This window comes from Lutzomyia longipalpis, chromosome 4 (genome assembly GCF_024334085.1).
Source record: "Lutzomyia longipalpis isolate SR_M1_2022 chromosome 4, ASM2433408v1".
NCBI classification, from domain to species: Eukaryota; Metazoa; Arthropoda; class Insecta; order Diptera; family Psychodidae; genus Lutzomyia; species Lutzomyia longipalpis.
This window is the reverse complement of record NC_074710.1, coordinates 17,354,574-17,369,633: the sequence shown is the minus strand read 5'-3', so window position 1 is coordinate 17,369,633 and position 15,060 is coordinate 17,354,574. Positions and strand designations below refer to the sequence as shown.

Below are 15,060 nucleotides of genomic sequence, written 5' to 3'. Positions count from 1 at the left end.
CATTCTTTCCACTCCCGCCACGCTAGAGGGTGCTGCTGTGTTCAAAGGAATCTTCTGCCCCATGGCGATTGAAGCGCCACAACCGCTTTGAAAAAAATCTCATTTTAGCATTAATTTGACACATTGACGTCACGAGCAGCGGACAACAAAGTCACGTCATTTTTCTCATTCTTGTTCTTTATATTTCTGTGGTAAAACTTAATAAATTTTAGACGTAAAATAGTGAAAAATGGCAAGAAATTTCCCTTTTGCGGGCATTGTGGTTCTCTTTGCTATTACACTATCAATTAATCAGTGCTGCGGGAAAAGTGCTGTTGTGGAATTATCGGAAAATAATTGGGATTTAATGCTAAAGAATGAATGGATGGTCAAATTGTAAGTTGGAATAAATCTCTGTTTTTCGCTTTTTTATTACAATTTTCATGAAAAATCCCTTTAAATTGAACTTCTTTTAAGAAATAAATACATTTTGTAGATTTATATCAATTAGTTTTCTCGATAAAAATGATTTTTCTTTTGTGAGGTTATGTTATACTATAGGGGGTAGGTACACCCGGAACATTGACCTCCCGTGGAATGCGTCACATAATCTTTGCAAATGAATGAGCTAATTGAACAATGAAGCTGCACTACCTTCTACTACACTAGCATAATTATCATGTTTTCCGCAAATTCTTCCAGCTATGCTCCTTGGTGTCCAGCATGTAAGAATATCGCTTCGACTTGGGATGAATTCTCAACGTGGTCAGATGATTTGGGGATAAAGACAGCTAAGATTGATGTTACAACTTCCCCGGGTCTCAGTGGGAGGTTCTTTGTCACAGCCCTACCAACTATTTTCCAGTAAGAAAACCGTCCAAGCCGTTAATGATCTAAAATTAGATTTTATGTTTAAACATCTTCACTCCCCCATGCTTTAGTGTTATTAATGGAGAATTCCGGCAGTATCGCGGTACAAAGGATCTCAACACCCTCATGTCGTTCATTGAGGAGAAGAAATGGCAAGCTTTGGAGCCTGTTTCGGCGTGGAAGAGACCAGATTCCATCCAGATGTCCATTGTTTCGTACTTTTTCAAACTTTCTCACTTCTTGAAGGTAAGAAAATTCTTCAGCAATTGGCATGACTGCTGCCTTTTGCAATACGGAATTAATTGGAACTTCGAATAGACTTAGCCGTTTTTACAATTTAGCCCTCAAATGAATACAGAAAAGGTTTGCATTCAATTGCTATAAAATTGACAAATAGCGTCCTTATCTTCAGTTAACGCTCCAGGTGGTGAGTTCTGTAAGCTCCATGTGTCAAGGAAAAAGGTAAGACACAATTAACCACTGAAGAAGATGCACAGAAGTGTCGAAAGCTCTGACTAAAATTGAAAGGATGCGTTTGGGTTGATTCACCATCTTCTTGGCTAACGTTTCCTGATGGACTTAGTCCTATCTTTCCACTGATTTTTATCAGGCTCTACGGCAGTTTCGTAAGCTCAGGACTAAGCTATAAAATGCTGAGCTTCCAGAATTCACCGCTATATGGGATTATGGAAGATGAGGGCGCTGTTAATCAAATTTATAGCAATTATAGGCTACCTTTAACCTCTTCGGAATTAAAAGAAATAATAATTAAATTCCTGACGGAATTTCCTTATTCACAAAGGAACTCAATACAATGCTCCTGGAGGAATATGGTCTTCCAGCGTGGGCGTCTTATGCCATCTTTGCCGTTGCCACAATTCTCATGGGTGCCATTTTGGGGCTCCTCCTTGTCTGTGTGATTGACTGCCTTTTCCCACCAAAGCACCTTCAGCGTACGAGCTTCTCCGAGAGTCAAGGTCAGGGACGCGATCAAGGTTCTGGGGATGATATTCGCGGCGATGAGCTGGAAGATGAAGAAATCTCATCGGGATCGGATAAGGAAAAGTATTCCGGAACTGATACGGATGATGAACGAGCGGAGGAGAAAGCCTCCCCACCGCCATCACCACGCAAGGGGACACCCAAAGGGGGTAGCCCCACATCCAGCCCAGATGTCAGGAAGCGAAAGGCACGCAAGGCTGAATAAAATGCCCGAAGGAAAAACCATTTGCAAAAGAAAATTCCAAAATGATGATAAAAAAGGAATCAAAGGATGAAAAATTTTTTTGTGACTTCAAAAGACTTGTACGCGCCCCCGAATAAACTAAATCGTATTGTATATAAATCAATAATTAATTGATGGATTACTGTTGAAGAAAAAAAAATGCATTTAATTAGCGAGAACGGGGGATTTTATAAGATCTGTTTCAAGAATTAATTTCTCGCATTTATAAGCACATTTTGGCGCACAAATAACCCAGTAAAATGTAGTATTTTATTTAAAATAATGTTTCCAAAAGCATTTTCAGTACGGAGATTTTTTTTTTCAAAATGGCGTACTCGAAGCCATTAACGCCGGAGGCCTATCTTCGTCGATATTTAAAAGAGAAATGAAAAGTTAATTGAACTAATACGTAGTTTGTAAGCGTTTTATGTCAAAATTTTTGCTTTATAAATAAAAAAGAATAATTTTAAAGAAGTTTTTACTCGATTTCCTTCTTTTTCATTGATTTTCCTTAATTTTGGAATGATTCAAAACCGTTGGCGCCAGTTTGAATACGCCAGGCAGCGGAAGCTTCTGTAGCTAACTTCATACCAAAATAGAGCGTCAAACTTGTTTTCCTTCTGCTTTGTGTGATTTTTGTGCTTTTCTCTTGCAAATTCTAGAGTAATTAACGAATAATTCTTCTCAATTTCCCATGAATTTCCCAAAATACACCTCCTGCCATCAGATAATTATAAAAAACTAATACATTTCCTTCATTTTTAACACAAAAATTCACAAAAAATATTTCCATAAATTCTTAACCTAAAAACTAATGAGGAAGTTCTGAAGATTTATTTTGCATTCTCTAAGTGATTTTTCCCATTGAACTAGGCCTAGAAAAGTGACTAAAAATACGCAAAGAATCAATGGGAGGGAATTGTGTGTGAGGAACAGTGTTTGTGGTATTGTTGGCTAAGCGCCAGAATTGTAAGATTTTCCCAAAAAGAAAAGCTGACTTGTGGGAGGAATGGAGTTCCGGAAGAAGACTGTAAGTTGCCCCAAATTTAAATTATTAATTAAATGAATTCACCACATTTACTGGGAATTAGTAAGAGCTAATTTTATCCCAAAATTCATTGATATATTTGACCAGAAAATCTTGGTTTTTGCATTGCTTATTGACATGCCAAGAAAGATTTGTACGTAAAGCAAAGAGAAAAGTTTTACAGGATGTCCCAATTGAAGTGGTCAATTTGAGCTCCAATAATGTTCAATTTTTGATCAATTTCTGCTCAATTTTAACTAAAATTTCGGTCAAGATAAATCAATTAACCAATATTCACTAGATAAGTAAAAAAGGAACATTTTTGTATAAAGTATCTAGCGACACGTTTCGATTAATTTATTATTTTAATCTTTTGTTTGAAAGAAATATTTATTGATGTTTACGTTCTTAAATTTTTTTGAACGTCAATGTTTATGGTTTCTTGTGTTTCGGATTTTTAGTTTCATTTCTATGTGTTCCGTTAAACTTATTCAGGATTTCTTCGTCGTTTCTCATGTTCTTTTGAACTAATCTCGTATTTTCTTTATTTTCTGCAATTGTTTCTGCTGACTTATGATTCCATTCATTTAATTTCGGTTTTTACTGGTTTCTCGTGTTCCGTTAAACTAATTTCGAATTTTCTTCACGTGTTTAGCGTTCGTCCTACCTAATTTAAGATTTTATTCTAGTTTCTCATATTCCGTTTATTTAATTTCTAATTTCACACATTTTTCGGAATTCTTTCTGGTTTCTTGTGTTTCGTTCAACTAATTTCAAATTTTATTTCGTTTTCTATGTTCCGTTGAACAAGTTTCTTATTTTCTTCACGTTTTTCGTATTTAGTTCAACCAGTTTCGGACTTTTAATATTTTTCGGAATTGTTTCATGTGTCTCGTGTTTCGTTAAACTAATTTTTGATTTTATCTCGTTTCTTATGTTTCGTTGAACATGTTTTTTTTTATTTTCTTTTCTTTTTTTCGTATTAATTTTAACTAGTTTCGGTCTTTCAATGATTTTCGGAATTCTTTCTGGTTCCTTGTGTTTCGTTCTACTAATTTCGGATTTTATCCCGTTTCTTATGTTCCATTAAACCAATTTCCATTTTTCTATTCGTTTTTCGTGTTCCTTTAAAATATTTTTAGATTTTTTTACATTTTCGAAGTTCTATTTGTTTCTCGTTTTCCGGTTAACTAATATCGGATATGTTTCGTCTTTCGGACTTTTCGGTTTCTTGTGTTTCTCTAAACTAGATTCAGAAACTATCTTTCATTAAATACTTTTGGTGCAAAATCTACAAAATAAATTCTATTAAAGATAAAAAAAACATTCCATTTTTCCTTAGGGAAGACAGGGTAATGTTGATCACGAAATTAAATCAGAATAATTTCGGAAACAAATGCAATTTTATTTAAAAGTAAGGCAAAGTTTGCTTCTTGAAGAACTTTATTCAATCTCAAACGAGTAAAAAAACAATTAAATTAACCAACTATCCCCCTACTTTCCCCTAAAATTAATTAAGTGGGAAAAAGGATATTTTTTAAGAAAGAAATTTAAATGTTTTTGCGCGTAAAATTAGAATAAAATGGGGAAGAAACAAACAATGGAAGATGTGGTGCCACTGACCAGGATCATCCTTTACGTGTGCGGGATTCTCTTCCCAAAAGCCCCATCGCATGCATTTCCACTGTTCCTCCTTGCTGAGTGTGTGGTGCGTTTCCGGAGGCTTCGAATGCTGCGCTTGCCGCACAAGAAGCGCCACCGGATGTGCCCAATGCCCAACCGGTTGTGTGATGTACTGCAGCAGGAGAGCATCATTCAGTCGGATCACACAGTTTTTGTCGGGAAGAGCGTCTTTGGGGCCTGTGTACCCCATCCGGAGGTTCCCTGGGTTAATCTGACCATCCTCATGGAGGGCACGTCGCGGAAGGGAGGCAGTGAAGGCACGGCAAATGGCATGGTGGGGAAGATTCTAAGTAGACAGAATAGCTCGATGTTGGTGCCAATTGTGGAGGTGCCCAACACACAGGCGGGTGTAATCTTTATCAGGGAGTCCATTTATAGCAATCACACGGCAAAGTACAAATTGCCGCCGAATCATGCCTTCTCCGTCGCAATTGCTGCCTTCCAGGTGAATCACAATGTGCCCCAGATTGCCACAAAAGCCACCATTGCCCTGATAAATGTTCCCTTTGAGGTGCCCACTGATGTCATTGATGGCATCCTCGGGAGCTACTTTGAACGCCCACGTTTTGTCTATCGCAACACAACCTACAGCATTCACCTCGATGGTGAGCTCCTGGGCGCCGCCTGTCTCTCACGCTACCACAACATCTTCAGTCGTATGCCGAGATTGCATTTCCGGTGCGTGAGCCTCGAATCGAAGGCCAATAGCTATGAGAATCACGCAATTGTCGTGAAGAACTGCACGAGCCTCCAGCAGATGTCTTCCGTGAATCTTGGGGTGCCAAAGCAGCTCCTTCATGAATTTGCGTTTGCAAATGTCTGCCCTGATGGGCTACAGAAGTACTTCGAAGCCCTCCTGGGCAGCCTTGAGCCATTTCTCGTGGAGAAAAGAGCTTCCCTCCTTGCTGCACGCAACATCCATCCAACATTCCTCCTTCACGGTGAACGAGGATGCGGCAAAAACACCTTAATCACAGCTCTGGCCAATCATTTAGGCGTCCATCTCTACGCCGTGGATTGTGCAGACATTCTCAGCAGTGTCTCAGCACAGACAGAGACCAAATTGCGTCTTGTGCTAGCACGGAGTCGCCTCTGCAGTCCCCTCATTATTTGCCTGCAGAACTTTGAGGTGAGTAAGCGCGCAAAGATTTGCAGAAAAGAAAATTCTCAAGAAGTTCAGCAAATTCCTGGTATTCGCTGCATTGTGGATGATGCAATGAAAGCTAATAAAATAGAGAGAGAAAAAGGGGATTTTTGAGATCATTAATTTCCGCAAATGCATGCGGGGAAGCAAATAGAAAAAGATCTGAAAAGTAAATAAAACAAATATTAATTAATTGCGAGGATTTACGTGGAAGATGATGCAAAAGTTTCTGGCTGAAAGTTTCCTTTTCCTAATCTTGATTTTTATTCTTTTGAATTTTTTGAATGTATGAATTGAATTCTTTTAATTTAAATTGAAAAAGAGATTAAAATTGAAGAAAAATAATTTGTGAAAAGGTTTGTAAAGAATTGACATAATCTTGGACAAAAAAAATCTTTGATTTGAATTTTTTTTTCAAACATTTTTTTTTTAATTAAAAAATTTAATTTTAAAGTTTATCCACATTTTTTTTTGGAAAGAAGAAAAGGATCTAAAAATTAAAACAAGCTTTTTTGAGCTTTCGGCGCCCCATAAACTATCATAATACGAGTTTAAAATGCTGAAATAAAATTAAAAGTCTAGAAGATTATTAAGATTCATTTGTTTTAAGGGGGGTCTCTTTTGAGAGCTGATGAAATTCAATGTTTTTATTTTTCTTAACGTTTTTCTTAAACTTGATTTTCAAATGTTGGTCACATTTGAAGACTTATTATTGAAGAATAAGAAAATCACTTTCCGCCATCTTAGATGCGACGCCATCTTGAGATTTTCCTCAAAACACAAAGGTAGGTTTTTCTCAGGATCTACTGGATGGATTTTGATGGGGTATAAAGCAAATGAAAGAGGAAATAGCAAAGGAGATTTTGATTGATGTATCAGAATTTTGAATTTCCACTCTGGGGCTGGGAAAAGTGGAAAAACGTCAAAAAATCTGAACAAAAGTCACATTTTTTCACTTTTCTCAGCTCCAGAATGGAAATTCAAAATTCCGCTACATCAAAATCTGCATTGATATTTCCTCTTTTATTTGCTTTTTACCCCATCAAAATCCATCCAGTAGATCCTGAGAAAAACCTACCTTTGTGTTTTAAGGCAGTTCTGTGGAAAAGTCGGAAAATCACAAAATGGCGTCGCACTTAAGATAACGAAAAGTGATTTTCTTACACTTCAATAATTAGGCTTCAAATGTAACCAACATCGGAAGACCAAGTTTAAGAAAAACCCAAGAAAATGACAACATTAAAATGGGTTAATTTAAACAGTTTTCCCAAGAGACCCCCTTAAGCTTGAGAATTATTAAATTATTATTAAAAAAGTAAAATATCCAATTTAAAATTAATTCTTTAGGGAAAATGTTTTTTTTATTTAATTCAATCTTATTTAACTGAATTATTCTATCAATTTTACAGAAGAACTTTAAACGTTTTAACCAGTTCAAATTTTGGAAGATTGTGATTCATTACTTCAGTCATTTTAAGCATTAGGTACTTAAGAACGATTTTATTTGTTCAAGCTTAAAAATTAATAAAAAGAATTCTCAAGGAAAATTAATTGAAAGTTAGCAAACTTTTAGCAACTTTTTACAAGCTTTTAACGCATTTTTTCAAGCTTTCGACTCCCTTTGAGCCCTTCATCAGGCGTCAGAAAAATTCGAATTGTATTTTTATTAATCTAAAAAGTTTTGGTTTCTCTCCTCGTTCTCTCCTCGAGCCCCCACTGATGCAATCTCCCACGCAAATCCTTATCATAATAGAGTAAAATAAAAGAAGAGAATAAAAAATGAAGAAGTTATCTGTCCGGAAGATTGAGAATTTGTAAAGCACGCAATTAATTTTTTGCTGCGTGGTTGTGTCCTCACAGGTGTTTGGTGTTGATAACGAGGGGAATGATGATCAACGGCTGATTGGTGCCTTCCAGTCCGAACTTGGTGAGTTATTCACCAAATCGGACCACCAGCCGCTCTTTCTGATAGCCACCAGCAATTGTCGCACCATTCGGCCGGCTGTGCGACGTCTATTTCTGGATGCCATTGAAATTGATCCACCCACAGCTGAGGAACGCTACCACGTCCTCAGGTGGCTGGATACAGTTCACACAGCCTACCAGGTGGGCTTTGCATCTGATCGCAGTGGTATTCAGGTGTTCAGTACACGTCAGGGGCGCCTCCCACGTGTCACAGATGCTGCCTTCGGGGCTATTGCTGAGCGTACGGTGGGATTTGTCTTTGGGGATCTCAAGACGTTGTATTCGAATGCCCGGAAGGCAGCGTGGGGACGATGTTTGTGTGAGGAGGACTTGGTGGAGCACCTGAATGCAATGCAGGCGCAATTTTCGGACAGTATGGGTGCTCCGAAGGTGCCAAAAGTGCTGTGGGATGACATTGGGGGCTTGGCGAAGATTAAGGATGAAATTCAGAGTAGTATTGGGCTCCCACTGAGGCATGTTCACCTCATGGGGGGGAATCTCCGACGTTCCGGGATCCTCCTGTATGGGCCACCGGGTACGGGGAAGACTCTCGTTGCGAAAGCCGTCGCCACGGAGTGCAATCTCAACTTCCTGGCTGTTCAGGGCCCGGAATTGCTCAACATGTACGTGGGGCAGAGTGAACAGAATGTCCGGGAAGTCTTCACACGGGCACGAGCTGCAGCCCCGTGCGTCCTCTTCCTCGATGAATTGGACTCCTTGGCACCCAATAGGGGGGTAGCTGGGGACTCAGGGGGTGTCATGGATCGTGTTGTGAGTCAGCTACTGGCTGAAATGGACGGAATGGGGGGTGGGCAGAAGGAGATCTTCATTCTTGCCGCAACAAATCGACCAGATCTCATTGATCCCGCTCTCCTGCGTCCGGGAAGGTTCGATAAACTCTTCTACGTGGGCCCGTGCATGACGTCTGAGGATAAACTTGCCGTCCTCCAGGCACAAACGAAGAAATTCCTCCTGGACAAGGATGTGAAGCTCCGGAGAATTGCGGAAATGCTCAAAAGTGAAATGACTGGAGCGGATATCTATTCAATTTGCTCAAATGCCTGGTTAAGTGCAGTCCGGAGGACCATTGCTGGTACTAAAGGTAAGTTCCTTAATAAAAATTATTTGAGAAATTTTTAAAAAATTTTTTAGGAATTTCTTAAGATTTTCTTTCAATTTTTATTAATATCTTTCAATTAATAAGAATTTATTTGAATTTCTATGATTTTTTAATTGATTTTCAATGGTTTTATTATAAATTTCGAAAATTCAATCAGAATTTAAAAGATTTTCTCAATTTCTATGAATTTCTATGAATAATTCTTTTTTCTTTTTTTTTATTTCAAAAAAATTCTGATTTTTTAAAGGATTCTTTAAAGTTTTAAAGAATTTTTATAGAATTCAGAGAAATATAAAATTTTCTATGACTCCAAAAGTAATTTCTATAAAATTATGAAAATTACATTGAAATTCTATGATTAAAAAAAAGGTTTCTATGATTTTCAAAAGAATTTCTATGAATTTATAAAAAAAATAAAACTCTGAGAAACTTTTTTCTAAATTCTATGTTTTTTAATGGTCTCTCAAGAATTAAAAATTTTATCAATTTCTATGAATTTCATAAGAATTTCTATGCCTATTTTAATGATTTTACGAATCTAAGAATTTTTAAGAATATCTATGAATTTGAGAGAATTTTATTGAAATTCTATGACTTATTTTTAAAAGATGCTTATGAGTTTTAAAGATTTTCTATGTTTTTTGATAAGTTCAAAGTTTTTTTTTAAATGAATTTCAAAGTAATATCAAAGAACTTTGATGATTTTTAAGAATTTCATATATTTCTCAGTAATTTTGTCTATTTCTTTGCTTTTCATAGATTTCTATGAAATTTTGTGATTCTATGATTTAAAAAAAAATTCTAGAAATATCAAAAGGATCTTGAATAACTGCAAATAATTTTTTTTCTTTCAATTTTTGTCTATTTCTATGAATTTAAGACTTTCTATGAAATTCTATGACTATATTTGAAGTTCTATGAGTTTTTAAAAATTTTCAAGATATTTGAAAAGAACTTGAAGACTTTCAAGAAATTCATAGATTTCTCTGAACCTGTCTATGTCTATTAATTTCTATGAATTCCTATGAAATTTTAAAATTGCCGTTAATGTCAAAATGATTTTAATGAACTTGAAAGATTCCAAAGAATTTTACTTAATTTTTGTTTGATCTATAATTTTCTATTATTCTATGAAATATCAATTTATTTTTGAAAATTTCTATGAATTTAAAGAAATTTTAAGATTTTCAACGAATTCTAAGGAATATTCTTTGAGAAAAACTTACTAAAAATTCAATTTTTTTCCTTTTTCTTTTTAGAAAAAGAAAAATTAGATGAATTAACGGGAAAATCCGTAATTGTTCACATGGATGACTTCAAGAGCGCAATTGGGAAATTTGTGCCGTCAATTAGTAAATCCGATTTGGATTATTTTACAAATTTAAGAGATAATTTTGGTGCATAAAGTGTTCAATGTGGTGTTTGTTTAACAAAGAAAAATGTTTTTTTTATTATTAAAAAAAAGTGGTTTTGGAAAAGATTTTTTTCTTTGAATGTTCTTGTCCTTGAAAATTCCATTGAAAGGCAAAAAGAGAGAATTTTCTCCCAACTATTGCTAAATCTTATCAGCATTAGACTCTCCGCCAGATTATATTTAGTAAGTACGTAGAAATTTCTTTTGATTAGTGTTCGTCATCAGTGCAGGTCATCAGATTATGGAGCAGGGTGTCATGTGTCAAGGAACTCTATGGGAATAATGAGGAATTTTTCTTGGTCAGGGAGGTATTAGGATTAAATTTAGAAATTATTTTTCTTCATTTTCTGCAAAGAATTTTAGGAAAATCAATTTTAGTCGTTAAAAAAATTAAAGCTTCGTAAAAACATTCTGAAAAGGACTTTATGCATTCTGGTGCATTCCATGAGACAAACCTTTAATGAAAAATGTTGAAATCCCAAACAGATTTTCCATTTTTCCTGCAAAATCAGTCCAAAATGAAACTAACGAAATAAAAAGAAATTATTTCAAAGTACAAAAAAAATCAGTTTTTATTTTCACAATTTTTGAAAATGAAAAAATACAAAATAAATAAAATTAAATGTCTAAATACTTAAATAAAAAAAAATCTACACAATATACCTCAATGTGGCTTATTTTATCGGAAGACGTGGATTTTTTCTGTTGAAATTAAGTATACAATACAAATCACAGTCAATTTTTTTCTTTAAATATTGGCTTGGAAAATACCTAGAATTTGTGGTTAAATGATGTGCGAATGTGAGGTTATGTTTTCTTTTCTTTTTCAATTATTCGAGATTATTTTTTTTTAAACATTTTCTTGATTAAATAAAGAATGGGGAGATGAAGATGGCAATTAAATAGAATTGAGATTACACGACTAAATGTGACGATACTTGGAATACATTTTCTTCTTTTTCTAATCATTTTCTGGCAGATTTATCGGCCATTTTGAATTTTTGACTACCTACGCTACCTACTTATTGCTAATGAAAAAAAAATTCTAATATATTTGAGAAGTAAAAAAAAGACAGAATTTTAGCCACTTTTGGGCTGAAAAGTCCTCTGTCGGCGTTTTAAAAAACTAATTTAGTGGAGATTTCTGTGCACAAGATGGCGCTGATGGCTGACTCCTTAATACTGTATGCCGTAGTAGACGTAGTCTTTGCACCAATCCTGAACGCCATCCTCATTTGAGCAGCACATGGGGAAGGCATTCCTAACTTTTGTCGCCTTGGCGCACCTCTGGCACAATTCCATTGTGTCGTCATCCTCATGACACTTCCGGATCTGCTCGTATTCCGCTGGATCCATGTCATGGAATTCCGCCACAATCTCCTGCGTCTGCCCCCGTGGGGGCTTTGAATTTGGTCTGCAGGATACAGTCTCAATGACAAGAAGTATCAGTATGCACAAAATTGTCAGGGACTTCATCTGCAAGGGAAAAAGAAAGGAAGAAATTTGTTAGGTTATGCTGTCAAATTACGCGTTGTTTGTCATTTTTAAATTTAAAGGATTGTTTTTTCCTCTCAATTCACATTCAAAAATACTTTGAAAAAGGTTTAAAAAAAAATTATACTCAAAACTAAAGAATGATTTACATTTTCTATGTTATTTGTATGCTACAAGCAAAAATTCTTTAAAAATTGCCTTAAATATTCAATTCCTCTTTTTTCCTTAATTATTCAAAGGAAAAACATTCTGGTTTGTCTTAATCATATTATAAAAAGAACATAGAAAATAACATAGAATCTTTAAATACAAAACATAGATTTTATATTATTTTTAAATGAAAATTATTTCGATTTTTTCAAAGTTTCTTATCACTAATTCAATAAATTATTTTTCTATAATCAAGAAGAAACATAGAAAATTATTGGTAAGAATATCAACTAATTGCATAGATTTCAATAGCATGGTGAATAGTCTCCTTTTTTATTTTATATTAACCGAAAGCGATTAATTTAAAAAAATGATTTAATTAGGAAAAATCTTGCTGAAATTATTATTCTTTGCAATTTTATCTATTAATTCAAGACTTTTATAATTTATTTTATAACAAAACCTTTTCCGCCGTCGGCTAAAATTCTTAATGACTTGAATGAGTGAGAAGATTTCTTCAAGCTTTTCCAAGCAATTTTGCATTGAAAAGATTAATGAAAAGAAGTCAGAATTCTTTTTTTTTATTCCTTTTCATTCATTTAGAATATTCTTGGTCTTGTTTTTTTATTAGGCGATAAATGTCTCAAAGTTCTGAGCAAAAAAACTATATTATCTATTAAAATTTTAAGTTTTAAACCTAATCAGACATTTTAATTCTTCAATAAAAATTTAAAAATTCCATTAAAATCTCATGAAAAAATTAATTTAATTAAAATAATAATAAATCAAACTTTTTACTTAATTCTACGAATGAATATTTAAAATTTTAATCACCCCGTCGAGACATTAAAATTAGAATAAAATTTATTTTATTTTAAGTTCTGAATGATTAATTTTTTTTTATCAAGAGTCTGCAATATTTTCTTCAAATTCCTGCAAATCATTCATTTCTATTACATTAAATGCATGATTTATTTAATATTTATTCTAGCTCAAACTGAATTTAATCAATTTCATTGATTAGTAAGGAGAAAGAATCCTTCACAGACAGCTAAATAGAATAATTTGTGATTAAATTAAATTTTATTCTCTCTCCTTTTTTTAGCTATCACTGACCGTCAAAATATTCTTTTTTTATCAAATAAAATTGATAAAAATTAATTTTTCCACTCAAATAAATTAATTTGCCACTGAATTTTTAAATAAAAATAAAGCAAAGAAAATAAATAAAAACATTCGCGATTATTGAACTTGCTGGGGTGGGAATTTAATGACATATTTTTGTCATTTGATAAGGAAAAATAAACTTAAATTAAATTCAAAATTCCTTCTTGTTTCTATGGCACTTTCACTCTCTTTCTCTCTCTAGTAAATTTCACCCACAAACGTTTTTTTCCTTATGATCTCTTCACTTTTTTTTTCTTCACTTGTCCGTCAAATTGGGAGGCCACATTCATGTCTCGGGTCTTACCCAAAGTCTCTGTACAATTTCATCATTATTTGCAAATTGTACGATCACTCATTCGCGCTAAAATTAGTTGATACTTTTGGCTGAATTTTTTATGTGAATTGAGAGGATTTTTTAAGGGTAATCGATCCTATAAAGATCATAAAAAGATCCTTTTTGCTCACCTTGATTATTTTCTCCAGCTTAAGATCCATTTGAAGGGGGATTTATTTGTAGATTGTCTGCTCACTTGATCGTGAAAGATCACACAGAAAATTGCAGAAGATCACTTCGAAATTGACGAAGATCACTCAAAAACTGATGAGGATCACTCAAAAATTGAGGAAGATCACTCAAAAAAACAAAACAGTCAATCCTTTCGGAAAACTTGGCACAAATTAATGTCTCTTAATGCTCTCAATGCACACGATCGCTATTGGGGGAACCTTTCAATGCTCTCTGAAATTTATTTTCCTTTCTCGCGATGTTTCTCATCTGACGGTCTGGTGTGAACTAAAATTTTGTAATCATCTTGAAATTTATATACGGCGACTGTCGCGCTTAGACCCCTGACGTTCACTGTATGCGTGATTTTTCATTCCTTCCCTCGCGCGTCGCTGTGTCCGCACAATAATCACGAGTATGATTGATATTAGATAATTTCCCGCACACAACTTCCAGCTTTTTTATCATCAAACTCCTCAGCTCAATAATCGGGCAAATTTTTTTTTCTTATTTCGCTTTCAACTTGAGATCAATCGTCCCACAAATTGATCATCCAATGATTTTGGGCATTTGGAATGGGGTGTGTGTGATGTGATCGCGTGTTGTGATCGTGATTTTGAGCAAATGTGATTTATTGGGAGGCTCGTGCGGTCCCCTCACTCTCTCTCTCGGCCCTATCTCCGTGTCTTAATCCAAAGTTTATAGAGTAAAATAAGCTCTCGAAGATAGGCCAAGAAAAGCCTTTTTGTCGCACTTAAAATTCCTCTTATCGCCTCTTTTTTCATCTTTAAAAACAAAGCCAAGAAAGTCAAACAGCTTAAAATATATAATTTTTTCTTTATTTAATTCAATAAATCACACGGCAATAGGATGTGAAACAGGGTGGTTGGATACATGATACAAAAATTTTCCAATAAAATATCATTTTTTTGGAATGAGAGAGAAGGGAAAAAAAACTTTTGAACTTCACTCGGTGATTTCTCTGTCGGCTGAGTTTGACCATGACCCAATATCATGATGAAATTCCACAAGCTGATAAATTGGATTTTATCCCCCGCAGACAATTGTCGCGAAATTTCCCACGCGCAGTTTACGGAGAAATTAATGCAGTTTTTAAATAGATTTTATGCAAATTATAATTGTGGAAAATACGTGATTTTTCATGGAAATTCCTCAATCGACGCACAAGCAAATGAGTGGTGTTGACCTAAAGAGAAGTATGTAAACAGAACTGTTAGTTTGAATTATTTTTTAACGATTTTGTTGAAAAGTTAAGAAGCGAAAAATGAGAGAAATAGTTAGAAAATTAAATGATTG

At 34.6% G+C, this 15,060-nt stretch overlaps 3 protein-coding genes across 3 annotated transcripts; 2 read left to right on the top strand and 1 right to left on the bottom strand.

Moving 5' to 3' along the window:
* The first annotated feature begins 112 nt into the window (after nucleotides 1–112).
* Nucleotides 113–2,545, top strand: LOC129795362 (thioredoxin-related transmembrane protein 1). The gene is made up of 4 exons (XM_055836586.1): nucleotides 113–375; nucleotides 682–843; nucleotides 921–1,095; nucleotides 1,652–2,545. The coding sequence occupies exons 1-4, from the start codon at nucleotides 230–232 to the stop codon at nucleotides 2,054–2,056; spliced, it is 888 nt and encodes a 295-aa protein (XP_055692561.1). The 5' UTR covers nucleotides 113–229; the 3' UTR covers nucleotides 2,057–2,545.
* Nucleotides 2,546–2,663: 118 nt separating this feature from the next.
* Nucleotides 2,664–10,491, top strand: LOC129795340 (peroxisomal ATPase PEX6). Its single transcript, XM_055836556.1, has 5 exons — nucleotides 2,664–2,737; nucleotides 2,948–3,104; nucleotides 4,678–5,913; nucleotides 7,789–8,995; nucleotides 10,273–10,491. The coding sequence occupies exons 2-5, from the start codon at nucleotides 3,084–3,086 to the stop codon at nucleotides 10,416–10,418; spliced, it is 2,610 nt and encodes an 869-aa protein (XP_055692531.1). The 5' UTR covers nucleotides 2,664–2,737; nucleotides 2,948–3,083; the 3' UTR covers nucleotides 10,419–10,491.
* A 482-nt stretch (nucleotides 10,492–10,973) lies between these two features.
* On the bottom strand, nucleotides 10,974–14,094 carry LOC129795378 (uncharacterized). Its single transcript, XM_055836605.1, has 2 exons — nucleotides 13,704–14,094; nucleotides 10,974–11,903 (listed from the first exon to the last, which is right to left on the bottom strand). The coding sequence occupies exons 1-2, from the start codon at nucleotides 13,731–13,733 to the stop codon at nucleotides 11,604–11,606; spliced, it is 330 nt and encodes a 109-aa protein (XP_055692580.1). The 5' UTR covers nucleotides 13,734–14,094; the 3' UTR covers nucleotides 10,974–11,603.
* Nucleotides 14,095–15,060: the final 966 nt, after the last annotated feature.

What these genes read in the sequence shown, in the direction of transcription:
- LOC129795362 (XM_055836586.1), top strand. Translation starts at nt 230, where the DNA reads ATGGCAAGAAATTTCCCTTTTGCGGGCATTGTGGTTCTCTTTGCTATT. An exon ending in AATGAATGGATGGTCAAATT is followed by an intron (nt 376 to 681) that starts GTAAGTTGGAAT and finishes AAATTCTTCCAG; the next exon opens with CTATGCTCCTTGGTGTCCAG. An exon ending in AACTTTCTCACTTCTTGAAG is followed by an intron (nt 1,096 to 1,651) that starts GTAAGAAAATTC and finishes TTATTCACAAAG; the next exon opens with GAACTCAATACAATGCTCCT.
- LOC129795340 (XM_055836556.1), top strand. Translation starts at nt 3,084, where the DNA reads ATGGAGTTCCGGAAGAAGACT. An exon ending in TGGAGTTCCGGAAGAAGACT is followed by an intron (nt 3,105 to 4,677) that starts GTAAGTTGCCCC and finishes GCGTAAAATTAG; the next exon opens with AATAAAATGGGGAAGAAACA. An exon ending in TTTGCCTGCAGAACTTTGAG is followed by an intron (nt 5,914 to 7,788) that starts GTGAGTAAGCGC and finishes GTGTCCTCACAG; the next exon opens with GTGTTTGGTGTTGATAACGA.
- LOC129795378 (XM_055836605.1), bottom strand. Translation starts at nt 13,733, where the DNA reads ATGGATCTTAAGCTGGAGAAAATAATCAAG. An exon ending in AGCTGGAGAAAATAATCAAG is followed by an intron (nt 11,904 to 13,703) that starts GTGAGCAAAAAG and finishes TTTCCCTTGCAG; the next exon opens with ATGAAGTCCCTGACAATTTT.